Raw genomic sequence first — 27,697 nt, forward strand, 5'->3', positions numbered from 1 at the left:
CGTGATAACACTGGGAGATATACCAGACGACATTGGTGAGCAATATTTGCCATATGAAACAACATTGAGACAGAGACAGAAAGCGAGAGCATTTAGTAACGGCTCCTACGTTGATGATGTGAAGCTTTTTCGTATTGGGAATGAAGAAATTAAAGTAAAATGCAGAATATTTAGGTGTCAGCGCAAGAACGAAGAACCGCATAAAACTATCATGGCAAATGTAAGAAACGAGTGACTAAAGCTCTATGCAGCTGTAAATGAAGGTAAGTATCAGAACCTTTTCGATTATATATTTTTATATGGAGACTGCTTTTTAAACAGGAGTATCTTGTGTATTCTGGTTTTGGTAATAATGTTTCTGTATTATAGATCAGCTTATTCAGTGCTATACTTTCCCCCATACAGCCTATAAAGATGGTGTTTCAGGTAACTGGCTGTTTGGAACATCAGAGTCTGGATACATGGACAGCTATCTTTTTCTGACATGGTTTAAAGACCTGTTAATTCCAAATTGTGGGAAAGATCGCCCAGTGTTACAGGTTATGGATAACCATGACAGCCATATCAACCTGGATGTAGTTAAACTGGCCAGAGAAAACCATATTGAGCTGATTGGACTTCCTCCACACAGTACACACATTTTGCAACCTTTAGATGTTGGAATCATGGGGCCTCTAAAGATGAAATTCAGTTCCATTGCTCTGAATCTTGGATTCATTAATCAACATCAAACTATCAATAAAGCTAAGTTTCCAGTAATTTTGTCGTATGCAATTGATAATGTGTGCTCTCCAGCCAGAATTAAGGATAGTTTTAAGAAGTCTGGCCTTTATCCTCTGAATCCAGATGCAATTGACAAAACGCAAGTTATGCCGTCACAGTTCATCTACAAAGTCAACTCTAGCCAGTTCCCATTGACATCATCCCAAACTGTTGCATTAAAATCTCCAGATCTGAATACTTCCACATGTATAGAAGTAAAACATTCAACATCTTTGATTACAACTTCATCATCTGCATCCAATTTTTCTTGTGACAAGTGTGGATCTTACTTAGGTGGTAATCCATTAGTGAAGGAAGGCATTATTCCCGAAGCTTTGTCTGATCTTTTCCCCCCAGTACCTGCAAAGCCCCAAACAGCAAAAAGAAGATGCATCACTGAGGCAAGAGTGATAACTAGTGATAAATTTTATCAGCATCTTCTTAACAAAACTGAAGAAGAAGAAAGAAGAAGAAAAGATATTGAATGCAGGAGAATACAAAGAGAGGAAAGAAAGAAACAGAGAAGTAGAGAAAGAACATAAAGTAAAATACTATGGAAATGGAAGAAAATCATCAATCATGAAAAAAAAGAACGATGTATGTGGCATGTGTAACGAGGCCGATCCACCTACTATTGATGATAAGTCAAATGTAAATTGGATTTGCTGTGACTTATGTGAGAAATGGTACCACCTGGCCTGTGTTGGTTTAACAGATGAGGAAGATGTTGATGAAACTTACTTTATTTGTACCTATTGCTCTACAAAATCAAATTAAATTGAAGGAAATGCACATTTAATACATGTTTTAATTGACAATTTAAATGTTCATTTTAATGTTCATTTGTTATTTTTTGTTAACTTGTTTGTAAACTACAGGAGGAAAGAGAGGGACCCTTTGGAATATAGAATTTATAGGTATGTGAAACCTACAAATGTATACAACCCTCTCTCTCTCTCTCTCTCTCTCTATATATATATATATATGTAAAGCTGTTTTAAGCATTCCAATAACTGATACTGAAGATGTAATTCTTAAATGATGAAGAAAAGTTTAAGTTTTTAAGAAGTTATACGTACAAAGCAAATAATTACTGTAAGTGGTGTATACGATATCGACTTTAAGTTTTAAATAAGATATGGTTTTGATACAAACCCTATTATGATGCTGGTCGTCATTGTGACGCATGCGCGATTCGTAATGTCGGTTTCCATCAAAACTACCGAGGTGCTGACTATCGGTTGCTTTGGTTGCTAGTTGTACGTGAAGTAGAATTTTCCTTTTGAAGAAAGTGAATTCTGCGGCATGAAATATGAATGTTTTCTTGTTATTATGCAGAAATAAATCATATCTCTATTTCTAATCGTCAGTAACGGTACTGGCGGTAACTGGTACTGTCACTGCGAAAGAAGGGACTCGTTATTATGGTTACTTTACGATATTCTGTAAGGCATGACTGTAAGTTTTTCATTACATTTTTCTTTTGAAATATTCGTAAAATAGCTCGAGATTAATTGGATAGAATTAAAAGATTCAAATATTTCTGATTATTAAGAACACGTTGAGAAACCTGGATAAAGTGGCGGTAACTGGTCCCTTGGCAGTATGCATGTATGTTGTGTGCATGTACATTATTGTAAAGTCTGTACTTTACAGACCTGTGTAGTATGTAGAGTTGCAGATTTGTTTAGCATTTGGCAAATAAATGTTTCATTTTCACTGATACATATATTAACATTTATTCTTACTATTGTTGAAGTGGTAAAATTACAAAAGGAGCATGAATTAGACTGCAATAGACATTGTATATATAGTTCTTTTTATGTATAAAATGACCTTCATGTGTGTGCCCCATATTGTATATGTGTACCTTTGATTTAATTTTGTCAGACTAGCAGATTCATTTTTTCTTATTGTGACGTTTTCAGAGTATCTGGTAAGTGTTCCCATGTTCTCGCACTACTAATGACCCTCAAAGACTGGATTATGGAAGGATTTAAAGACATACCTGCACAACCATCATGCACAAGTTTGCCTCAGCAATGGGACAAACCGAGAGGTGCAAAGATACAAGCTGAGCCAGTCTTGACTATGGTCATCGCTAAACCATGAAAAATAAACAGAAAGTAGAAGCCACTTACTGCATTGTTTGAAGACAATAGGTTTTTACATTTGTTGTTTTTGGTGCATATAAAACTCATATAAGCAACAGAAATTAAAAATTCTTGTATATTTTTTATATATTTATTTCCTAATAATTATACAAGGGAAAATCTTTCCTTCAATCAAGAACATGATTGTGTCAATGCATTTAAGCAATCATTTACAATGCTGAATATGCATTTTTGTGGTTATAGGAAGATACAACTGCGGAAAACAGACATATCATTTCTACTAGATGTAAAGAATTGTCCATTATCATATCTTGTGGCTACCCCTGATAATACAATACAGACAGGGCCCACAGAATATAGGGAGTCCTCTGGGTTATCATGTAAGTTCTTGTTCATTCTGCTCTATAGCCTTGTGTCAGTCTTGAATGAGTAATGGCATAAAGCCAGTCAAGAAACAGCAACAAAACCAAACCTGATTCACACATGCAAATAAAGTCCAATCTATTGTCGATAATTTAAAACTCTTTAGCCCTTGAGATTGCTCGTTCCACATGGACACGGTGTGTGGCAATTTTCTTAGTTGTTGCTACATCTGCTGCTGACATCTGACCTCCACCTGGTGCAGATCGGGGTATTATGAGTTTTATCCGAAGTTCTTCAATTTCATCTTGAATTAAAAATCCTTTATCTACCATCACCCCATCACCTCTTTTCAGTTTTCCACAGTCCAGCAACTGTTGCAATAATGTTAGCAAACCCCACTGTGTAGTAATTTCTTTGTCTGAAATTGAGCCAGAAAACAACATAGATATAAAAATGAAAGAACCTCTTGGATCAATTCCAGCAAGGCCTTTAAGGGTTGTTGCTGACTTGTAGTCAGAATAACACTGACTCTGACTTCTCAGGGCGCTAGGCCTTTCCACTTTGAGTTCAGTACCATCTAAAATTACAAAGGTTGTTGAAAAGTCCTCCTTTAATTTCACTGGCATTTGTTGTAACAACACTTCTCTGTCAGGCCAGATAGGAACTGATCCAAACCTGTAAAACTTGTAGTTGATCCATGCTTGGAAAATGGCACCAATATTCTGTTGTGATACATAGAACAAATTGGCTAAATGTTTGAAGTCAGAATTCAAGCGTAACTTAATTAGTGTCAGCAGCAGTTGATCTTCCAAAGGCATGTTCTGAATGCTGGTTATAGTCCTTGGGAAGCTAAGAGGTATTTCAAATTCATCTGGCACAAGGAATTTGAAAATGTTCATAAATTGTTCATAAATAAATCCGGTGTAGTATTTAAAGTTATCTTTCTTATGGCTATCCCTCACTGTTGCTACTGTACAATTATTCAATGTTAGCTCCCTTAGACATGTTTTCTCATGTTTTTGCTCCACTCTTGTACTTTCACGCCTCAGTTCTTCATTAATAAGTACTTGCTGAGAAAGTTTCTCTGTCAAAGCTCTGTTCTCTGCAACCAAAGCAAGGAGATCCAATGTTGATACACCTGAAAGTAGAAAGTTTATCATTCAGAAATTCTTTAATGTATAAGAAAATTTGTACAACCTAAATTTTCAATTTGCTTAGTCATTTATGCCAGTTATTCAACTGTCCACTTTCAGATCCCATTAATAAAAGCTGTAGATGTTCCGGGACAGAAGCATACAGACTGCGGAGATCTGGACTTTCCCCCCAAAAAACAAATATTAAAATACCTTCTTCTTTGTTGGAAAACACTGACAAGTGGTCTAATCTATCTTTGTTGCCAAAAGAAGCCATATCAATAGAAAGGAACACAAGGAACCAGAATGTTTTTTACCAGTGGTACAAAGAGAGAGAAAACAGAATAACTGCATCCAACTTTGGAAGATTTATGGTAAGAAAGACATGTATGACAGATAAATTCTTGAATAATATTTTTAAGCTAAAGCTATTTAAATCAGCTGCCATAAGTTATGGTATTTCCAGTGAAAAGATGACAAAAGATATGTACATGAAGAAGACAAAGAATCATGTACATGACAGTGGGTTCATTGTGAACCCATTATTTTCATTCTTGGTGCATCACCAGATGGAAAGATATGTAAAGGTCGGCAGTCTGGAGTTCTGGAAGTGAAGTGTCCATTTTCTGTATGGGACTGGACTATTGCTGACGCAATTTGGGGTTGGGGAGCATAAACTTATGCTATGAAGTGCCATTGACTTCTCTGGTAAAGTGGATAATATTCTTATGCTTTGTTTTAATATAGGGATCCAGAAATATGGAAAAATGTGACCTCACTTGTGTATTTGATTTTTTTATGATTTTTTTTATATTATGTTGCTGATTGCGGCATTAAATTTGTACATAAAAACTGGCCCCTACCCCCTTAAGGACAACTGATAATTTTTATTGGTGCAGTCAGCCACATCTATTATACTTTTCTGTTTCTTTGTGTGTATTTAAATATTTTTTATGCATTAGCTTCATTATATTTCCTTCCTTTTTCCATATATCACTTAGTGTTGTATGTAATTCTGTTTGGAGAGGGAGGTAACTGTGTTTTGTACCTCAATGTGAGAACTGTTTACATAATGACAAAGTAGCATATTTTTGACTTAATTTACTAAATAGGGGAACAAAATGGTGACCATAATGTATTTTCTTGCTCTTTCTGTAGTTGTCAAGGTTTGCACCCCTATTTTTATGAATATTCACATTTCAATACAGACACACAGAAACAATTGCATAACATGTCAACATGCATTCTTAAAAGTAATTTAACTCCGCAGAAGCAGATAGACTTCAAAGGAATTAAACATAAATATACTGTTGTGAATGTTGAATGTCACCAATGGAGCGGTCTTAGAAATGTTGATGCATGTGGCATATTGCTTGCTATATTTTGGTGAGAAGAATGAAAGTTTTAGCACACCGACATAGTTTCTACCTTCATGACCCCACTGTGTAGTTGACATAAGAGATACATATCTCACACTTGGGTGATAATAGGAAATGTTTCAATGTTACATATATATCTTGAAATTTCTAGTTTCAACTAGAAAAGGGTGACAAGATTAAAATTGAGTGGCAGTTTCATTCATTTGACAATACACATACAGTTTCTCCTGAAATTCTTAAGTTTTCACTGATTGTTAAAAGTACATCAATATCACTTGTTTCTTTTGTTTTTGCAGGTCTCAGTTTGCACGGTAAAAGATTAGGATTAATCGGTCAGTCATGCTGAAAGAAACAATAGCTTCAATCTCGTCCAGATACTCATTCTGATCTAAGTGCACAAGAGAGTGACTTTGACAGACAGATTTAGCTTCCACAGGAGTTGTTTTATGGTACGTGCTTATTAAAAGCAAAGCAAGTAAAAGGAATTTTACCTTGCACTTAATTTTCCACAGTAAATATTTGTTTTATACCTTATCTTATTATTTGCTATGATTTTGTAAACTCCAGAAATCATTAAAGTCAGTTGTAAGTGAATTGGTCTTTGTGAAGAAATTTCTGTTAAATTGTATTGAGTAATTGTATATGTGTAGTCACTTTCAGTGGCTATGTATCAATAATTTATTTGATATATCACTTTGTAAGTTTAACAGGGAGCCTCTCATTAGTATATCAATATTCCAGCATGGTCTAATGTTAATTGATTGAACTTTGATCTCTTCAGATTAGCTAGACTTGTTGTGATTAAACAACAACCACCCCCAAACACACACACTGCTGCTATTAGCATCTCCAGAATGGTAATGAAAGTTTAGGAACTGCTTGTTTTATATTAGTCTAAAATTACTTCTAAGGCACATTATTTACTTAAATGTGTGATTTCTTTAAGTTTGCTAGAAGGGTTTATAGAAACTTTTCACTTCTGTCACTGACATCTAATATAGCATTTCTCTCATTCCGTCCTAAAAGTTTATAACTTCCAAATCTCTTCTTGACATTCATGAAACATTTCAAAGTAATGTTGATTCTGTCCTAATGCTATGGCGGTAAAGAAAGACCAAAAGCATTGTAGGTTGCAAACAATTTGAGATCTTTCAAGAAATGCAGTCAGTCATAACTCAACAATGTAAATAATGCAGTGGTTTTTGCCGTAAAGTAGTTACTTTCTAAAAGCGAAATATCATTTTTAGTTCTGCGCACAAGAAGTTTTCCTTTATACCATTTTACTAGATAGTGTCTAAATAGGTGATATGTACACAACTTTTGACATAAACCATTTTCAGCCAAATTCTTAAGCTGGCAGGGTCCAGTTTCGTAAATTGGCCCCTGGCAAATTTCTTAACTTAAAGCTATGGTGTGATTTTTTCATCTGTTGTTGTTTATTATTTAAAGATATGGATACATTTGTGAACTAGGTTTTTAGGCTTGTGTTGCTCTTGAAATTGATGTCAGGCATGTACACCTTCCATAGTTACTCTGCAGTATGTTGATAGTGAAATACCAATAGTTGGCTAGGAAGAAAAGCTAGCCTCCCATAGCAGTAAACACATGAGTTTGGGGCAAGTAGAATATCTCAAAAACAGCTCGCATAACAACTATTTTCAATTGCATCATCCTGTTCAGTACACTGTTTTGCAGAATTGTCATCTAGGAAAAGGGCTTGTGTTTGCACTGTGAGCATCACATGGTGTCAAAAATGACCTTTGGACATGAAAAATGCAGGTATAAATTTGGGGTTGGGGTGCATAAACTTCTTCTGCTATGAAGTGCCATAGACTTCTCTGGTCAAGTGGGTAATATTCTTATGCTTTGTTTTAATATAGGTATCCAAAAATATGGAAAATTTTGACCTCACTTGTATATTTGATTTTGATTATGATTGTTTTATACTATGTTGCTGATTGCTGCATTAAATTTGTATATAAAAACTGGACCCTACCCCCTTTATACCTCCAGCTGGATTCTGTAGAGTTCTGTGCTTGGGAAGGAAAGTTCTGCCTTTTGCTGGGTAGCAGCCGCAGGGAAAAATTCTGCTCATACTTGTCTCAGCAGTCAAAATTTGCATGTTTCGGAGCCCGTAACTGCAGTTTGGTACAACACAGAAAAGTCAATGATGGCTTGATGAATAGAAAAATATCTCAGGAGTAAAACTAGCCATAGAGTATGGTTGTGTGCCTTTAAAGACAGAAATAGCAGAAGGAAATCAAAGGTCATGGGTGGAACCATGTATTTGGAAGTTATGTACCTTCTCTCTTATATGGTATGATATATAGTATGATAGAAAAGGTCCTGTGTCAGAACAGGTCATGTGGGTAATCTGAGGTATTTTTGTCACTCTGTATTTCCTTCAGATTATTGTTTCTTTTCCTTAACCTCAAGTTGAGCACCTGTGTAACAATATTGTTACTTGTCATACCCCTCAGCCCCCAGTACATTGATGGATACTGAGTACTCCTATCCTAATTTTCTTTGTAATGAGCCCCTGTGTGATAACCCCCGCCTACGAAGTAGAGGTACAAATAATAGTACTACCACTCACCCTGCTTTACTATCAAAAGCTTTACGATTAATGAACTTAATTTGAAACTTTTTTTAAATAGAGACTAGATTTCTTGCCCATTACAATATTCTTGGAAAGACGTTAACTGAGAATTCAGGCATGGAAACATTGGGTTATGTTAATGTGAATAAATATGAGACTGTTGGCACATCATTATAATTCAGGTCATTGGTATATTAGTACATTAGAGACTACAGGCACATCAACACCTTCAGCATGGAAATTATTTGGAATGCTACTAAATTTTATCCAGAACTTTATTCATTGGGACTTATGTTAGAAATTCTATGTTTCTTTGGGTATTAATTCACAATACTGTAAGTTGTTTTTACATTTTCACTTGGTACTAATAAATAAATAAATAAATAATTTGTTTAATTTTACAAAACTTGTTAGTTTTTGCCCTTTTCTATTACTTATTTTAAGACCATAGAGTCTCTATAATGGGATATAAGTTTCATTTAGTAATTTTAGTATACAGTACAATATACAATAGAGGTGTGCAGTATTGGTGGTTTACCACAGTATTTTGTTGGTACGTATCATGGTACTTTTTCACTGCATCATTACTTCAGTAGTTTTCATCACTAAGAAATTATGTGGAAATTCCTGAGTAATCAATTTAGTGGTATTAACAGCATTTACTTTATGATAGGCCAAGAATTATTTAATTTTCTGAGGGAAATAATCTTGATAATTCAATGGAGTGAAATAATATAACATCATGATCTGGAATTATAAAGTCATTCTTAGATGCTTGATGCAGTAATTATGGCTGTATTCAGAAACGACAAGGTGGTTTTTTTTTTGTATGTGCTATTTTACTTTGTTTGGGAAAGAGAATTTGTACTCTTTATATTTTCTGCATATAGATTCACAAAACCCAACAGAATACAAATAGTAAACTGCTGACATAGCATGGGATCCAGGAAGAAATCTGCTACATTGATGTGTTGTGCATATTCCTAGTCAGTGAGTCTGAGCATAAAATAAGAAAATTTGCTTTGCTATGAGTGGGTAAAAAAATTAAGTTTTCACTCATTTCTTGGCCACTCTTAACAAAGGATCAGTTTTTCATCCACTTGATGAAATATATTCATTCATTTCAAGCAAATAACATGTTTTCATTTTACATGACAGATAATTTTTATAAATATTTTTTTCTAAACTATTTTATTTTGTCACAAGGTAATTTTGAATATAATTATACTGTTTCTGTAGCCTAAGTAGTTAAATTGCCTGCCTCAGATGCAGGAGGTTGCAGCTTTGAACCCGGGCCAGGTCATGCAAAGATATAAAATGGTACTAGCAGTTGCCTCACTTGGCAATCAGCATTAAGAGGTTAAAGTTGGGACTGGTTGGGCTGGCATTAGGATAATGTGACTGGGTGGGACATGATGCTGCATGTTTGCGGCATAATGTCCAAGAGTTACACATCACTATAAACTGCCACACCACAGACATCATAGTGATATGACTAAAATTGCTAAAGTTGCTGTATGTTCAAAATAAAAAAATGCTAACTCCTTTTGAATATTACAAATATAATTATATTTATCATCCTTTAATCACATTTGACACATGTCACATATGCCAACTTTGTAGTCAATGGAATGTTGTGAAAGATATTCAGGGCCTGGGCCAAATCCACTTTTGGAAGAGTTTTTGGAAAAATGTCATTTTTTTATACTTACTTGCTAGCATATGTTAATGTTTTAAGCACAAGTATTCCTTTGTAAGACTGAATTATCCAAAGCATGCTTGCAGAATAGACTAAACTACAATTATTTTAGCCAGGACTATGAATGCCTAGGCCAAGATTAAAAATATCTGATTGCATTTCAGGGATGGTCCTGGCTTTTAAAAAGCTGTCGCCAAAAAAATCGCCAAGCTCAATATTTTGTCGCCAATTTTCAAAAAGTGTCGCCCAAAAAAAGTAGTGTACATTTTTCCAAGTGTTAATTTAGTCTATTTATGTAACAGGCAATGAAAATTACAAAAGATGGATTAGTTAATACTTTAATTACAACAAGCATTAACAAAATGTTACAAAGTGTTACATGAAGATCCGTCGCGATTTTAGGGCTGCCCACTTGTTGAATGCAGTTTCAAAGTCTAATTTTTCACATCTGTACATGCTGATTCTCATTAAATTCTCGAGAGATGAGATGCAGAGCTTATTTCTGATGTCAGTTTTTATGAGGTTCATCTTACTGAATCCACATTCACAGTCCTCAGTGCTGACAGGTGACACCAGTAGTCTCTCAGCAGCCCCCCCCCCTTTTATGGCTAGCTTCACAAAGCTTGTAGCGAATTGCTTCCTAAATCCCAAGAATGATCACTGAATGCTGTATAAATTTTCTCGACAAGAAAAATAGGATCTCCATTCCCATGAATGAAACTTACACGAGTCAACACCTGGCAATATTGGACCGTATATATAAGCATAAATTCACACCCAATTTAGGGATTCTTTCACTCCTGTATTTTGAGAAATAAATAATTATTATTAATTATGCAAAACTGTTTTTTTTTTTTGCTATTTCTTGTTGCGGAGTTGAAGTCTCTGCAGCCGTAACACGGAACTGATGGCAAAAGGAAAAGATCAATGAGTAAAATGCTGCACTGGTGACAGATGTAATTGCGATTGAGATTTTTTTCCATTTGCTTTGTATTTATACACAGTAGTCGGTACTTCAAAGGTTATCAGTTTTCTATGAAGGTTCAGCAAAACTATTGTATTGGTATATGTATAAAAAAAACAGAAGGATTAGCCATACAATTAATTGTATCTGTTCTATTCGCGTCTTCAGAAGTCGGTCAGTTGTAGGTATAGTGCGGTAGCATGATTGACTGTATCGCAGCATACAATACTCAGCCCAGATGTCAGCATAAGCAGATTATGATGTAACAATGCACTGTAAAGATAGGGTTGTCAATAAGAACAAAGGATCGTTTGTGTAACAGATTGATTCCAATGCATTGCTTAGTCAAGTTTGTGGCTTCCTTTCATTCTGGCTTTAAATTTATTCAGTCCAAATCCATGATTGTATGTACAAATTAAATAACCAAAAAGTATGTCGCCAAAAAAATCGCCAGAAGGGATATTTTTGTCGCCAATAAGGAAAAAAAATCGCAATTTGCGACATTGGCGAAGCCCAGGACGATCCCTGGCATTTTCTGGGCCATCTTTATGAAGTAGTGGGTCAGTATGTGAAGTTGGGCTTTCTTTATATTTAATCAAGGCTTGTTGTTTGAAAGTTTGGATTATAGATGAAGCTTTACTATGTGCTGACAGTCATCTAGCATTAATAAATATGGCCTCCTGACTGGTAACCAGGTAAACCAATGAGATACAAGATCACTTCATACTACCACTGAGTCATTGACATTGTCTTCTTGTAAGATATAAAGTGGGACCAGTTGGTTATGGACAGGACAAGTAGTGTTTTCAGGTTACTGGTCCAGTAAGCTTACAAGATATTTTGGTGAGTTTCACGGACCGATCTGACATACCATCAACTTACTTGTCCTTATAGACAGGACAGCAAACATTTGGAAAGCATGGTACTAAAATCAAAATGAGAAAATCTGACTAGTCAGCAGTTTACATTCACATAACTTTTCAAATCAATGTAGAAATGTTTTGTTATTTCAATATATAATTTGGTGCTTACTTAGTCATTCATTTTCTTCAAGACACCAACTATTATGAGGGTTGCATGTAAATACTGGAGTAGCTTACGCAAGAGCTAAAAATGTGCTTTGAAAAAGTTGAGATGTGATGAGCCATAGTTACTGATATTTCAGCATACATTTTAAATACGAATTCATTTTTGGTTGTTTTATATTCACTATGACCGCTCTGGTGGCCTAGTGGTTAGAGCGTCCGCCTCGGATGCAGGAGGTCGTGGGTTCGATCCCCGGCCAAGTCATAACAAAGACTTACAAAAATGGTGCTAACAGCTGCCTCACTTGGCGCTCAGCATTAAGAGGTTAGTGTTAGGACTGGTTGGCTCGGTGTCAGGATAATGTGACTGGGTGGGACATCATGCTACATGTCTGCAGCATCACTATAAACTGCCACATCGTAGACATCATAGCGATATGACTGAAAAAATGTTAAAGCTACGTTAAAAATTAAAATCACACATCACATCACATATTCACTATGTGTTGCATTGATTTTATGTTTGCATATTGATTCATGCTGTTTATACACTTGTCATATAGCATTATGTTGTGACATGTTCTCTAAAGAATATTGTTATCAAACTGCTAAGGAAGCAGGCTATAAACTGTGGAGTAAAATGGCCAAAAGTCACGGTCATTGGTAGATAAAGAAGATAAATGGTTTCTTCTTAATAACATTATTAGTATAATACAGACCTCAGCCAAGTTTTCTGAGTGACTTGTACTTGAGTAAAGAGGCTGATGATTTTGGAGTTAAAAGGTCAAAGGTAAAGGTCACTGAAAAATGGTTTTGCACAATAATTTTCTCTACAGTATATCCATGACCAAACTTTGTGAATGGCATACACTTAGGTTAAGAAACCTTTAAATGTAGGGGTCTAAAGGTAAATGGTCTTGGCAAATTGAAAACATTGAAAATGAAAAAGTTTTCTGCATAGCATGCCTAGTTCAGGAGCACATACCATGACCTGATGTAAAGGTCAATTAGACCCATGGTGAATAATCAACAATGCCCTATTAGTGACTACATATAGGACTATTAAACATGAGGGATGAGATTAATGTATGATTCACAATACTGTTTTTGCAGTCAGTTTAGAAACCAGTTATCCAAATAAAGTTTGCTAAAACAAACAGCAGCATTTGAATGCCAGCATTGAAACCACAACATACTATAAGCTGAATAAAGCTTTCAAATTGTTGTATCAAGTTTTAAATACATGTGCTGTGCCTTCATGACAGGGTCTTTACATATGACATCTGGTATGATATGGCTGACTTCAAATTTAAAATATTCATGCACCCAACCATATTCAGTAAAATATACTTGTTTCATGAATATTGATAGCGAGATAGGTAGAGAAGTACAACTATCCCATAACTTCAGGTATGATAAAGTTTGTGTATTTTTCCCAGAGATCAATGTAGAGCCAATTCCCATAGACCAAAGTCTTCTGTCACTGTTGGCAGTATTTTACTAGTAATCTTTATATTTACATAAAAATATTAAGAATAAAAAAGAAAGTCAAATAGTAAATACAGCAACAGGGACAGAAGGCTTTGGTCTGTGCCCGAATCTGTCCCATAACAATGAATGATTTTTGAAACATTATTTCGGGCCAGCCTCAGCAAGGAATTACAAATTTGGAAAAGCTTTGAATAATATCACTTTTTCACACAGACATATTTATGTCTACGTGGAACTGGAAGCTAAATAAAAAATGACTATATCCAATTGCTGGTATTTTACATTGCAGTGGATGAGTTTGGGGCATCAGCCTTTATCCTTGGGGGTGACCAGCTAGTGCGTGTGAAGATGACATGAGCACAGGATCTCACACCTGGAGCACACAATCATGAACAATGATGAGCATTTTAGACCTATCATCAGAGTTGTTCAACATGGAATAAGATTTCTTAGAGGTAACTGTATAGTGAAACCTTGAGGCAGAAAATCCTTGTGACTAAAAAGTTTTGGTGAGGGTTTTGGTTTCAAGGGGTAGCCATTATCAGAGGTTTCAATTTTGAAATTTAAATGTGTGATACATAAGAGTGTGTGTGTCTATCTATTATTGAATTAACGAGGTGTGCGCACATTAAGTGCATGTACCTCGGGTTTATGACCGCACTGCGGCCTGTTAATTGTTCCTGGGGGAAGGAATCAGTGCCTCATCCCCCAGGCATTTATGTGCTTAAGGAGCACTGTTAATTTAGCCTCAGGCTGTGGGTCCATATAATTAGGTCCCTAACTGCCTGAAAGGAGGGCTGACATGAGTTGGAATGGACCCAACACACTCTCATGTTTTAGAAATAATGATGTTTCACTTGATGGGATGAATGGGAATTGTGCTCACTCACTATGTGTTTATTTGGAAACATTTATGCATGCTGATAATTGGTGTCTGTCCGTGGCAAGGGAGAAGTGCGGGAAGGCAGGCTACTGTCCATTGTTTTCAGGTTGATCCAAGGTTCCGCTATGCAGGAATTTTGAAATTTATATCCTGAATTTTTTTTTTTAGAATTTGGAAAAATATTCTGTGCTGTTTAACATTAGTAGAGCATGAATATAGGCAGAATTTTTTTTTTATTTTTTAAATTTAAGTGTAAATTTAAATTTAATTTTTTAAATTTTTTTAATTATTTTATTATAAATTAAAATATTTAAATAGATAACTGAAGATTAAGGGTTATTGTATTTAATTGTTCCTGATGTTTTTTTTTAGGGTTGTTTGATTTATTTTGTTATAGTTTTATTGATGGAGCTATTATTTTATTTCCAGGCTAAGTTTTATTTTATTAAGAACTGCTCCGGTGGCATAGTGGTTAGAGCGTCCGCCTCGGATGCAGGAGGTCGTGTGTTCGATCCCCGGCCGAGTCATACCAAAGACTTACACAAATGGTACTAACAGCTGCCTCGCTTGGCGCTCAGCATTAAGAGGTTAGTGTTAGGACTCGTTGGTCCGGTGTCAGGATAATGTGACTGGGTGGGACATCATGCTACATGTCTGCGGCATGATGCCCCAGTGCTAGACATCACTATAAACTGCCACATTGCAGACATTGTAGCGATATGACTGAAAAATTGTTAAAGCTACGTTAAAAATCAAAATCACACACATCACATTTTATTTAGATACATGTCTTTGCCGTATGGAGATAAGTTTAGTGGAGGAGGTTATCTGATATTTGTTAACTGGAGACGGGTTTCTTTGCTAAAAAATCAGGTCTCCTTAGATGTGTCAAAGTTGCCCATCGCTTGTTAACTGCCTGACAAGGTTATTTGGGGCTGGTTATATCCTTTTTTAAGCTGTTTTTTCTAGGATTTTTAATGTGTTATGGGATGTTAATTGAATGTTAGGGTTTTTCAAAACTAGAATTTCTGGAAAGGTATTAGGGGATCCAATTGCTTTTTGGAAATTGGTTCTTGCTAGTTTGAATTTAGTGCAATCATTGAATATATGTTGCAGGTCTTCTACTGTGTGACAGTGGTAGCAGTTTATGTTTACATGTTTGGGGCCTGTGTATTTGCCAAAACTGCCTGATAATTTGGTTTTACCTTTCATTATTCAGTTAATTACTTTTTGGTCAACACTGTTACATTTGGGTGGTTTAATGGACCTGTTAACTGTTTTTAGGATGGAGTGAAGTGTCCTACCTTTAGGGGTGGAATTCCAGTGTTCCTGCCATTCTTGATTGATATAGGTTTTTTTGAAGCATTGGGCTTCTGTGATGCTATATCTAAGTGTGGCTGGGTTTGGGTCTCCTAACACGTTTTGTGACTTTATCAGCCTGTTCATTGCCAGGGATTCCTGTATGTGATGGCACCCACATAAACATGACTATTTGATCTCTTGTGGATAATTCTACAGGAGTCGCTAATAATGACTGTTTTTTGGATGTTATTGTTTTTGATTCAATGAAGTGATTCAGTAATTATCCAGAATTCAGTAGTGTATATAGAGCAATGGTCTGGTAACCTGGTTCCTATTTGGATGTTAAATTTAGGGATTACTATTGCAGCTGCTATTCTGGGTGGCTCAGCTGTTTTGTACCTGTCTGTGTATATTTTAGTGAAACCAGGGTAGTTGTCCTGTATGTCATTTGCGGTTATGGATTTTAGTTTATTTTCTTGTTCCAATTTGTTTCCGTATTCTGTGGCCATGGTGTTTACCCTTGGTTTGGTTTGTGTCCAAGGTGTTTGGTCAGGTGGTTTGGTGTATTATGCCTGTTGTTCAAGTGTTGGAAGTTGTTCCCTAAGTTTTAGGATTACTTTGCCACCTGGTACGTTTAGAACTAGTTTGTGGCTAAAAGTGATGTTAAATCTGCTAATGGCAATTTTAGTGGGATGCGTGTTTGGATGGTTAGCTAATCGAGTGGAGTATCTGAGTAACATTTCTTGTAGTCTCAGTTTTAGTGGTAGTTCCCCAGCGAGGACTTGAAGCTCGTCCGATGAGGTGGAGGGGAGTGTGCTTGTGCAAATGATTAAGGCTTTTCTTTGAATGGCATCTAGTTTGTTTAGGAGTGGTTGTTTTGCTGAGTTATACACTTGACAACCATAGTCTGATTTGGATCCTACAGGGGCTTTATACAGTAGATGGTAAGTAAGGTTTCTTGGTTCTATCCCCATGTAATACCTTTGATGTTCCTTAAGAGGCTTGTCTTTATTGCAGCTTTGTATAAGGATATCTGTATGGTGTTCCCAGGTTAGGTGGCTGTCGAAATACGTTTCTAGGAATCTTACTACTGTAACATATTTGATCAGTTGGTTTTGTAGATAGAGGTTAGGGTAGTTTAATTTGTTAGTTTGTTTTGGGGTAAATATTATTTCATGTGATATTTTAAACCCCCATTTATCTACCCATCTCCCTGTGCTATCTAAACTTTTTTGTATTTCTGTAATGACTGGTTTGCTGGCGGCGTTTCCCGCTCTCAAGATGCCACTGTTGTCGGCGAATTGTGAGATATTAACTTTAATGGAGGCTAGGTTAAGGGCTGAGTACGCTCCCTTGTGGTGTTCCATTTTCAAGGGAGAATTCTTTGGTGTGGGTGTTTCCTACTCTGGTCATAATTTTACGACCTGCCAGAAAGTTCACAATCCAGTTAAACATGTGTCCAGTAATTCCGAAGTTGTTGAGTTTTGCAATCAATCTGTTTGTCCAGACTAGGTCAAAAGCTTTTTCTAGGTCAAGAAAGACCGTTATGAGGTTTCTGTCTGTTTTCTCATGGAGATGAATGCTAGTTTAAAGTCCGTTTCTAATCGTAGTTGTTGGTCAGTGGTGGAACGAGGTGATGTTTTAATCTGTTTGAGAGTATAGTTTCCATATATTATTGGTTAGGGAGATGGTTCGATATGATATGTTGTTAGGTTCTTTGCCTGGTTTGGGGATGGGAATAATGATGGCTTGTTTCCAGCTATTGGGTAGTTTTCCATTATTCCAGATTTGGTTGAGTGGCTTAATAATGGTTGTTGTTATATTGCTGGGTAGATTTTTTTATATTATATACCCGCTTTGATCTTTTCCAGGTGATGTTTCTTTCTTTGACCCTAACGCTATTTCCCATTCGTATAAGGTGGTTTCGCTGTTAAGTCTGTTTCTTGGCTTCACGTCTTGAAATATGGGTTGAAGGGTGTTGTCAGCCATATTTCTTTGGTCTTGAAAATAGTTTGAATGGTTCTTGTTTCTGCTCATTTTGGAAAAGTGACTAGCAAGCATATCGACCTTTTCTTGGTGGTAGCACCTATTAGTTTGGGGGAGTAGGTTGATTTTCCTCTTATAGATTTTATTTTATCCCAGACTTGTTTGGAATTTGATTTTAGGTTTAATTTAGTACAAAAAGTTTGCCATGATTTTTCTTTAGCTAATTTTATGATGTGTTTTAGATTTTTTCCCCCTATCTTTGTAGTGGACAAAGTCCAAGGAGTTTCCTGTGTGTTTATATTTATTGAGTGTTCTTTTTTTCATTATGTGCTGTGTTGCATAGGTCACTCCACCAGGGTATTGATTTTTTAGTTGGGGATCTTAAAGTTTTTGTTATGCATAAACTAGCTGTATTGTGGTTATGTTGGGTTGTAATATGGATGGTGATGATGATGGGGAAGTGGTCACTGTCTAATGTATTTTCTTGGTCTACACACTGTTTAGTTATTTATGCAAGTTTGGTGTGCATATGGTTAGGTCAATGGCTGAAAGGGATCCATCCTCAGGATTTAATCTGTTTTTTGACCTGTCATTGAGGATGACTAGATTATATTTTGTTAGCCAATCTTCAACCAGCTTCCTCTTTTGTCATTCCTATTTTCTCCCCATAATTCATTGTGTGCTTTGAAGTTACCACAGATGATTAAGTTGTTTGTTGGGTTTGTGGTGATTTGGTGGTAGTTTACTTGTTGGTTATTGCCTCCTGGGTCATATATGTTTGTAATTTTAGTAGTATTTGTTCCATTACTTATTAGGATAGATTGTATTTCAAGCGTTTTGTTGGGTTCATTGGCAATTGGAACTGGTAGGGTTTCTGAGTTTGTTAATGTTTCTAGTAAAAAATATTGCCAGGCCTCCTCCCCTTTGTCCATTATTACAGTGTTTGAATATGCCTGGTGAGTACCCTGGGATCTTACGTAAACGTTTTAGGTTTTCTGATAGGTGTGTTTCTTGGAGGCAAATGATATCTGGTTTGTTGATTGATTTATTAATTTGAAAAAGTAGCTCTGGGAGGCTTTTAATTAATCCCCTACAGTTCCATTGCCAGATTATAAGTTCTTTTTTGGTTGTATTATCCATTGTTGGTGTTAGATTTTTCTGCTATATTGATGGTCAAGGGAGTAATTGCAAGTGTGGATTTGAAATGCTTAATTATTATTGGGTTTATTGTTGTTATTTTGGTTGCTAGGTTAGGTGGGTTGATGCTATCTAATTCAGATAGTTTCTTTAGTATGTCTAAGAGGATGGGTTTTGCTATCATTGGATGGTGGGTTTATTTTTTTTGTTTCAGCTAGATTGGCTACATGCTGATTTGGTTTAGGTTTTTCCTGTGAATGGTTTGATTTTATGTTTGTTGAATATTGGTTAGTTATGGTTTTGTTTTTTGGGGGTGGAGTGTCTGCTTAGTATAGTCTGATTTTGGTTATTTTGTGTTTCGCTAGCCTCAGGTTGTTTGGTGGGTATTTTTGTTTTGTTTACTATATTTTTGTCTGCAAGGTATGTAAGATGTTTGTTGTTCATTAGAGTAAGCAGGGATGGTCCTGGCTTTTAAAAAGCTGTCGCCAAAAAAATCGCCAACCTCAATATTTTGTCGCCAATTTTCAAAAAGTGTCGCCAAAACAAGTAGTGTACATTTTTCCAAGTGTTAATTTAGTCTATTAATGTAACAGGCAATGAAAATTACAAAAGATGTGTTAGTTAATACTTTAATTACAACAAGCATTAACAAAATGTTACAAACTGTTACATGAAGATCTGTCGCGATTTTAGAGTTGCCCACTTGTTGAATGCAGTTTCAAAGTCTAATTTTTCACATTTGTACATGCTGATTCTCATTAAATTCTCGAGAGATGAGATGCAGAGCTTATTTCTGATGTCAGTTTTTATGAAGTTCATCTTACTGAATCCACGTTCACAGTCTACAGTGCTGACAGGTGACACCAGTAGTCTCCAGCAGCCCCCCCCCCCCTTAGCTAGCATCCCAAAGCTTGTAGTGAATTGCTTCCTAAATCCCAAGAATGATCACTGAATGCGGTATAAATTTTCTCGACAAGGAAAATAGGATCTCCATTCCCACGAATGAAACTTACACGAGTCAACACCTGGCAATATTGGACCGTATATATAAGCATAAATTCACACCCAATTTAGGGATTCTTTCACTCCTGTATTTTGAGAAATAAATAATTATTATTAATTATGCAAAACTTTTGTTGTTTTTTTTTTTTGCTATTTCTTGTTGCGGAGTTTAAGTCTCTGCAGCCGTAACACGGAATTGATGGCGAAAGGAAAAGATCAATGAGTAAAATGCTGCACTGGCGACAGATATAATTGTGATTGAGATTTTTTCCATTTGCTTTGTATTTATACACAGTCGGTACTTCAAAGGTTATAAGTTTTCTCTGAAGGTTTAGCAAAACTATTGTATTGGTATATGTATAAAGAAAACAAAAAAAAAAGACAGAAGGATTAGCCATACAATTTAATTGTATCTGTTCTATTCGCGTCTTCAGAAGTCGGTCAGTTGTAGGTATAGTGCGGTAGCATGATTGACTGTATCGCAGCATACAGTACTCAGCCCAGATGTCAGCATAAGCAGATTATGACGTAACAATGCACTGTAAAGATGGGGTTGTCAATACGAACAAAGGATCGTTTGTGTAACAGATTGATTCCAATGCATTGCTTAGTCAAGTTTGTGGCTTCCTTTCGTTCTCGCTTTTAATTTATCCAGTCCAAATCCATGATTGTATGTACAAATTAAATAACCAAAAAGTATGTCGCCAAAAAAATCGCCAGATGGGATATTTTTGTCACCAATAAGGAAATAAATCGCAATTTGCGACATTGGCGAAGCCCAGGACGATCCCTGGTAAGGATCATCCTTTCTTTAATTGTGTAGGGACATTCTGCTGCTTTGAGATGGTGAGGATCCCAGCAGTTAGGGAATTTTTGGTTGTGTGAGTGACGTGCCCTTGTGTTGGCCACCACAGTGTTGATATCTTTGTTTGTATCAACATTTGAGGGCATAGTGTCTCCAATGTTGACATGTTTTGCAAAACCTAGGTTTGTTAATAAAGGGTTCGAGTCTCTGTCTCACCCCGTATGGGCCTACCTTGACCAATGGTGCTAGTGGTTCAGTGGATTCTAATACAGCTTTTGAGGTGTTTTATCCTCTGTATTTTTTAAGTCTGTAGATGTTTTGGACTTTAGTTCCATTTTCGTTTAGTTTTTTTGAATAATACTTAATTGTTTAGGTCATTGTTGTGACCTTTCAGTGTTAGTACTCCCGTAAAGTTTGTTTGTGGGGTTGGTTGGGTAGGTTCATTACAAGGGTTTGTTTTATTTGTTGGTTTGATGGGTGTTAATTTAGAAGATGCAGGGTTGCGTGGTTTTTTCTGCATCTTGTAGTGCCTTTCTATTTTGATTTTAATGTGCCCTATGTTTTCAGTTTGTACTAGTTTTTCTACTTGACTGCGGGTGCTGCAGTGGATGATTAAGTAGTTAGTTTTTGGCCTTAATAGTCTAAACTGTCCCTGTTGTACCCTTAGTAGGGCTGACATGATGCTGTTAGTGCTGAAGTTTAACAGTTGGTTGGACTTGCTGCTGATGTATAGTGTGTGTTCTAGTGAGTGGTATTTTGGTTTGTCTTGATGGTGTTGTGGGTGGGTTGTCTCTGTGTTTTTGTTTCCAATATGGTTAGGGTTTGTTTGAGGTGGGTCCCTGAGGGTCCTGGAGTTTGGCTTTTGTGTATTACTTGTTTTTGTGGTTTTGGGTGGACACTGTTTGTTTGAATTTTTTTTATTGTGTTTTTTGTGTGGCGGGTGGGTTTTTTTATTTCTTGTGGCTGTTCTTAGTGGGGAGGTTGTCTGATTTAATAGAGTTATTTGGTTGTTGTCGGGATTTAGTTCCCCTTTTGATTGTGATTCCTGATGGGCCAGATGTTTGGCTATTATGGATTACTTCCTTTTGGGTTATTGGGGTGGGTGTTGTGTTTAGTTTTTACTTTGGTTGCCCTATTTGATTTTTCTGTATTTTGAAGTACCTGCTTTGGTTCTAGTTTAGTTGGTTTTTGTAATCATATTGGGGTTGTTATGGATTCTGAGTTTGTTCCTAATTGTGGAGAGCATGTGATCATGGTAAAGTCTCCGCAAATATTGTAAGAGCTAACAGACTTGCTAGGATTCTGCCCAGGTATTTACTAGTGTTTCCTAGTACTGAGAAGGGTTAGGTTATTAGTAGAGTAAGGTTGGAAAAATAGTGGTATTTAGAGGTGTTAGATTATCCGATAACTATGAATCTTACAGTGTTTTTTCTTTGTGCTTAGAAATATGTAAGGACACGGTCCATGTGAATGCTAGTGTGCGGCCTAACACCTGTTTTCGGAATAATCAGAAAAGGTAGAATATTGGTTAGTTGATAATTGATAGATTAGTAAATAGCAGTTGGCGTTATCTAATAACTGGGAATCTTGCAGTGATTTTTGGTGCTTAAAATATGCAAGGACTCGGTCTAAGTGTTCGCTAGGATGGTATCTAGCGATAGTTTCAGGATAATGGCGCCAAAGAAGAGTTATTATTTTATGTAGTAAAGAAGAATAGAAGTGGAATGGAGTAGTTAGAAAGTTATTATTTGTTTAAAATAGCCCAGAATTATTGTATACCAACAGGTTTAGTGAATGTTTTTAACCTTATTCTTTGTTTGGCGGGATTCCTTTGTTCCAAGTCCTTTGTTCTTTGTTTCAGCTTGGTGGGCTTCTATTGTTGCTTTGGTCCTCAGTTCCTTTGTTCTGGACTGATTTTGTGTGTGTATTTATTATCTATGTGTTTGAAGAAGTTGGGTTTCTTATTAATCTACATAAAATGATGGAATATAAGGTACATGGATTAATACAATTCATTTGATTATTTTTCTTTGTGTGTGTGCATGTTTGTGTAACATTTTGGGGGAACAATCATTACATAATTTCTTAATGTGTAACTCAAACTGGGTATTTAACCTTTTTTTTTAAATGTGCATTATACTTTTGTCAATACAGCAATTGTACTACATTTGAATTCAATATTATCAAACTGGAAGCTCGAAAAGCAAACCACGCTGATTTTATCGTGTCTCATGCAGTATTCAGATACTTAAAATAATTTATCTGCAACGTTTCTTGGATTTTTCTTCTTTTAGAAAATGGTGAAGAGGTTCTACGAGACTAATTCCACTCAAGAAGAAGGACGTTTACCAAAACTTGAAAGTCATACTTGAAAGGACAAATGTCAATATACAGGTAAAGGGAAAGTTTCAGGAACACGAGGATTCTGTACACATAGTTGGTGGAGGATTTTTTCATAACCTCTGCATAACCAAAATGGCAGTGATAAACACAAGAGACAGACCCACAATTCAAAACATCCCAATGTTTCCACTATACAGGATAAGAACAGGCAGCCAATATTCTGTCCAATGGTGGGTCTGTTTGTTGATGATTCTTTTATTCTGTTTTAGAAGAGAGTGCAAAGATTCCCTGTTCTCTTGAACATGGATGACGACACAGCAGTCCAAGTTCCTACATATGGGCTTGATAGACAGGGTCATGCTGCCTGGAACACAACAATTTTTAAGAGTGGGAAACTCCAATCAAAACTAGCGGGATGAACTTTACAATTATGCTTCACAGTTTTGTAACTGGTATATTTCATTTATGTGAATTCCTGGATGGAATTGGTCAAGAAGACCCTTTTCAATCAACTGAAATGATCAGTACCATTCATCTGCAGCCAAAATACACAGCAGAGTGCAAAGTTTACGACTGAAAGATAACACAGATCTTGCTTCCAGAATCACTTGCCATGAGGGTTTGACTGGGTTGTTTTGCAAACCCTCATGCTAACTGTTATGGCAACTATGCAGAAAGTGAACAACATATTTGTTCTTAAGGATCTCATTAAAGGTGTTGGTGCTGGGAGAACACAGTGCTATGCTACGGTCATTCAGTGCTGTGCCATTTAAAGAGGAGTGTTATTTTGGATCGGTCATTCAATGTCTCTCCATTTTAAGAGGGGTGTTGATGTGGACAGGTCATTCAGTGCTGTGCCTTTTGAAGAGGGGTGTTAATGTGGCTTGGTCATTCAATGCTTTGTCATTGGAAGAGGGGTGTTAATGTGGATCGGTCATCCAACACTGCTCCATTTGAAGAGGGATGTTAATGTGGCTTGGTCATCCAATGCTGCTCCATTTCAAGAGGGGTGTTAATGTGGATCGGGCATTCAGTGTCATTCCATTTCAAGAGGGGTGTTCATGTGGCTCTTCAGTACTAGTATGATTATGCTATAAACATTTATATCACAGGCACTACCTTCTGTCATGTATCAGGAAGATGCATGGAAGTGTGTTATCATTTTTTTTATTCAGAACAACAAAGAAAGCATAGTTGAGCTTATTTTTTAATCTTGCAGATCTAAAAGGTTATTATAAATCATGATTACCTCATTTATTAGTAACTGCATATAAAAATATGACCATGACTAGATTCATTATAATGCTGATGCATTGTCATGAAGACCATGTGTTATATCTCTATGGTCTTAACCTCAGGAACAGGAAAAGTAAACCAACAAGTTTAGTAAATTTCAACAAATAATTTAATTCTCTAAGTTATAGAATGAAAATTTAAGAGAAACTTGCAGTGTTGTGAATTAAATTAATAGTCTTTAAACATTCTACAGATAAGTCCAAAATATAATGTTCCAAAATGAATTCCAGTGGTGTTCCAGGTGAATTCCAATCTTGAATGTTATTATGTGCTAACAGTCTTGATGTATTATAATCATATTATCAAAGACGTTTTTAATGCATTCACAATAATCCTAAAGTAATATTTTAGTCCAAAATTGAGCACTTTATAATTCGAATGAATAATTTAAGTAAATAAATCCTCTCAAATTTTAACTGAATACTAAAGACTGATATTAGGATAGAAATAGGAATGACTATTTACTTCTTCCTAAATGAGAAAATAAAAAATGGTTGATATCAATAGTGTAACATACAAGGATGAATTAAACTTTGGGATACTGATTTGACAGAGCCAAGTTCTGTAAATGAGATGTGTACAAAGAACTTGCTCAGTATTATGATCCTTTATATGCTCTTACTTCTCCGTGTAGTCTCAGATCCAATGGCAACAATTTTTCGTCCTTATCTTTTGCACGAGTTCAATCCTGGTAGAACACCTATGCAAAAGAACAGAAATTGAAAGGAATGATTAAAAAGATCTGCTCCAAAATGTACCTCAGAAGCAGAATACAGAGGTCTCGCTAGGATTTTAAAACTAGGAGTCCAGGAATCCCATTTTGGTAAAAATAGGAGTCCCACCATCAAACGTTGCAGTCCCTTCTTTCCTACCGAATCAACACAGACGTGAGTGCATCTATTTTTAGATGGAGAGGTTTTCGTAATATAATCACTCACTTTGATATAGCTTCATTACAACAGTCCATTGATAGGATTGCAAATTTATGGTTTATTTATTTGTCTGCGTCCTTGCAGTAATTTTAGGCAATGGTTAAATAGTATCTGCTTTGCTGTTTTTTCCCCGTATTTTTGCAAATACGTGTCAAGTCAGAAAAGAGCTTAGACCTTAAAGCGCATATTGCAAATTCCATAACATAGCATTGTTCCATACGTTTCTGACCCATATAATTTGCATTTTAAAGTTAAAAATAATACCTTGGCTTTGCTTTCAATGATTTGCATATTTTTCTGAAAATATCTTCCCGATGATTTATGAAAACAGACAATCTAATAAACTGGTACATACCAGAATTAGCGAAGTCCGCCATTATTTCCTGTTAGGCTTACTGGTACACTTACAGTTTCGAACTAATTTTATGACGAAATAGTGTACAAGAGGCAGTTAATAAATATCCAGATCACCGATTCTGATCAACGTAATAGATACCAAAACTAGGCCTAGCTACTGATGTCTTAATGAATACATTTGCTATGAAACTAGAACTAACCGGGCTAAAGGCGAGGGGCATTTTAAAAAAGTATGGTCAGTCAATGTACCTCTTAAATAGCTAATGTCCGTCCATCAGAGTGATACTAATATCTGTCAATCCAGGTAAGGATTTATTCCAAACACTAAGCTAGGCATCACATACTTTCAATATACAAATGGGATCCAGATTACCTGACTACTGCTCCATTTACACCACTGAATTCTGGGCTATACTTGAATCACTACAATGGATCAAAAATAACCAAATACCTAAAGCAGTCATTATATACGATTCCCTAAGCGTTATCAAATCAATCCAAAATCGCAATACACACTCTAGGGAACAATTCCTCAACAGAGCATGCCAATTAATCGACGATATCACCACAGCACATCAAATAGTCGAGCGTTGCACATTGTAATCTCTGGCAACGAAACAGCAGACAAAGTTGTACAAGCCAAACTAGGACATCAAAACTCTATCAAGCTTAACTATAGCTCTACAGAAGCACTAAGCTTCGCACAAACATATATAGACCAAAAATGGCAAGATTTTTGGAACTCCTCCACAAAAGGTTAAAAGCACCATGAAACCCTAACAACCGTAGATAGGAACATACAGCTACATAAGGGTACCTATTTAGAACAGAAAACCATAAACAGGATAATAACTGGAAAAACTAAACTAGCAAGCAGTTTTGGAAGGTTTATAGGACCCAAACCAGCAACCATTAACTACCACACCAATGAAGATCTACACCATGTATTCAGTATTCAATATATGCCCAAAATATCAACCCTCTAGGAAAATATTTATCAAAAACCAAAAGGGGATTGGATCACCACACACATACCCAGAGTTACTTATGGACTCTAATATAAATAAACAATCAACTCTAATAAAAGTAAACAATCAGCATATAAAAATATAAATAAATTCATAGACTCGGCAGGACTTAGGAACAAAATATAATTACTATCCCCACAAAACCAAAAGACCCAGTAACTAGCTAAATAAATTAAGACGACCCCACATAGAAACCCATAACATATCATTCAGTTTTATAAAAATATTAATAAATAATTCACTTACGAAGCACCTACCAAAAACAAAGGAAACCGCAAAATCGGATGTCCTAGATGTCCTTAACGAACCGAGTAATCAGCTAGGACTCCGGTCCTAGATGTCCTTAATGAACCGAGTAATCAGCTAGGACTCCGGTCCTAGATGTCCTTAACGCACCGTATAATCGGCTAGAACTCTGGTCTCTTGCTTAATAAAGTATAAATAATATTCAATCTAAAAACATTAATAAATAAATAACTTAAAGAGGCAATATTTAAAAACTTATAAATAACTTAACGTAGGAAGAACACCCTAAACACCTTGACTAGTAATACCATACTAACCTTGAAAATCTCTCTTCATACATGATTTCTATAAACAGCATAGAACAGCCCCCCCCCCCTTTTTAGAACATTTTGAAAAACAACCAAAAAAACAACAAAAAAAACAAGAAACACCAGGCAAATGCAACAAGAAACCAGCGATGTGAAGCAACCAGGACTGTTCCCGAGATCTCTTTCTCACTAATGACAGCCAGCCATTCAATTGTAAGGGACCTTTATAGATTGAGGCCAAACTATCAGGGTTCCTTGAACCCATAAAAACCTGGAGGAGGTGGCACCATTCCCTTCCCCATGGTCAACTAGCAGGCTGCGGTGCAGTCAGAAAAAAGTGACACATGCACAATTGTGCGCACGCCACTATAATTAAACTCAACAACAACAACTCTTCTGAATGCCATTACAATCTTCATAAGTTTGCCATTTAACCCCAAAATACTTATCCAAATTTAAGAATGGCTTTTTGTCTAAGTCTCAACATGTTTTGCTTCTGAGGTCACGTGCACTACTTATTCCAATGCATTCGGAAATGAACAC

General features: G+C 36.1%; 3 protein-coding genes across 3 annotated transcripts in view; 2 read left to right on the top strand and 1 right to left on the bottom strand.

Annotated features, from left to right (window-relative positions):
• On the top strand, positions 1-3,220 carry LOC149771437 (uncharacterized). Its single transcript, XM_089948452.1, has 2 exons — positions 1-2,924; positions 3,120-3,220. The coding sequence occupies exon 1, from the start codon at positions 462-464 to the stop codon at positions 1,302-1,304; it is 843 nt and encodes a 280-aa protein (XP_089804578.1). The 5' UTR covers positions 1-461; the 3' UTR covers positions 1,305-2,924; positions 3,120-3,220.
• Positions 2,985-27,697, bottom strand: part of LOC149771438 (uncharacterized) — a 41,417-nt gene continuing 16,704 nt past the window's right edge. Inside the window, exons 4-5 of the mRNA XM_089948453.1 lie at positions 24,906-24,983; positions 2,985-4,377 (exon numbers count right to left, since the gene is read on the bottom strand). Of these exons, the coding sequence (XP_089804579.1) occupies positions 3,392-4,138 (747 nt within the window). The 5' untranslated portion in view covers positions 4,139-4,377; positions 24,906-24,983 and the 3' untranslated portion in view covers positions 2,985-3,391. The remainder of the gene's footprint in view (positions 4,378-24,905; positions 24,984-27,697) is intronic.
• Positions 3,091-27,026, top strand: LOC149771439 (uncharacterized). The gene is made up of 5 exons (XM_089948455.1): positions 3,091-3,256; positions 4,493-4,746; positions 6,048-6,200; positions 13,819-13,984; positions 22,939-27,026. The coding sequence occupies exons 1-3, from the start codon at positions 3,091-3,093 to the stop codon at positions 6,072-6,074; spliced, it is 447 nt and encodes a 148-aa protein (XP_089804581.1). The 3' UTR covers positions 6,075-6,200; positions 13,819-13,984; positions 22,939-27,026.

This window comes from Sinohyriopsis cumingii, unplaced genomic scaffold, assembly GCF_028554795.1.
Source record: "Sinohyriopsis cumingii isolate HCF-2022 unplaced genomic scaffold, ASM2855479v2 utg001862l, whole genome shotgun sequence".
Taxonomy (NCBI): Eukaryota; Metazoa; Mollusca; class Bivalvia; order Unionida; family Unionidae; genus Sinohyriopsis; species Sinohyriopsis cumingii.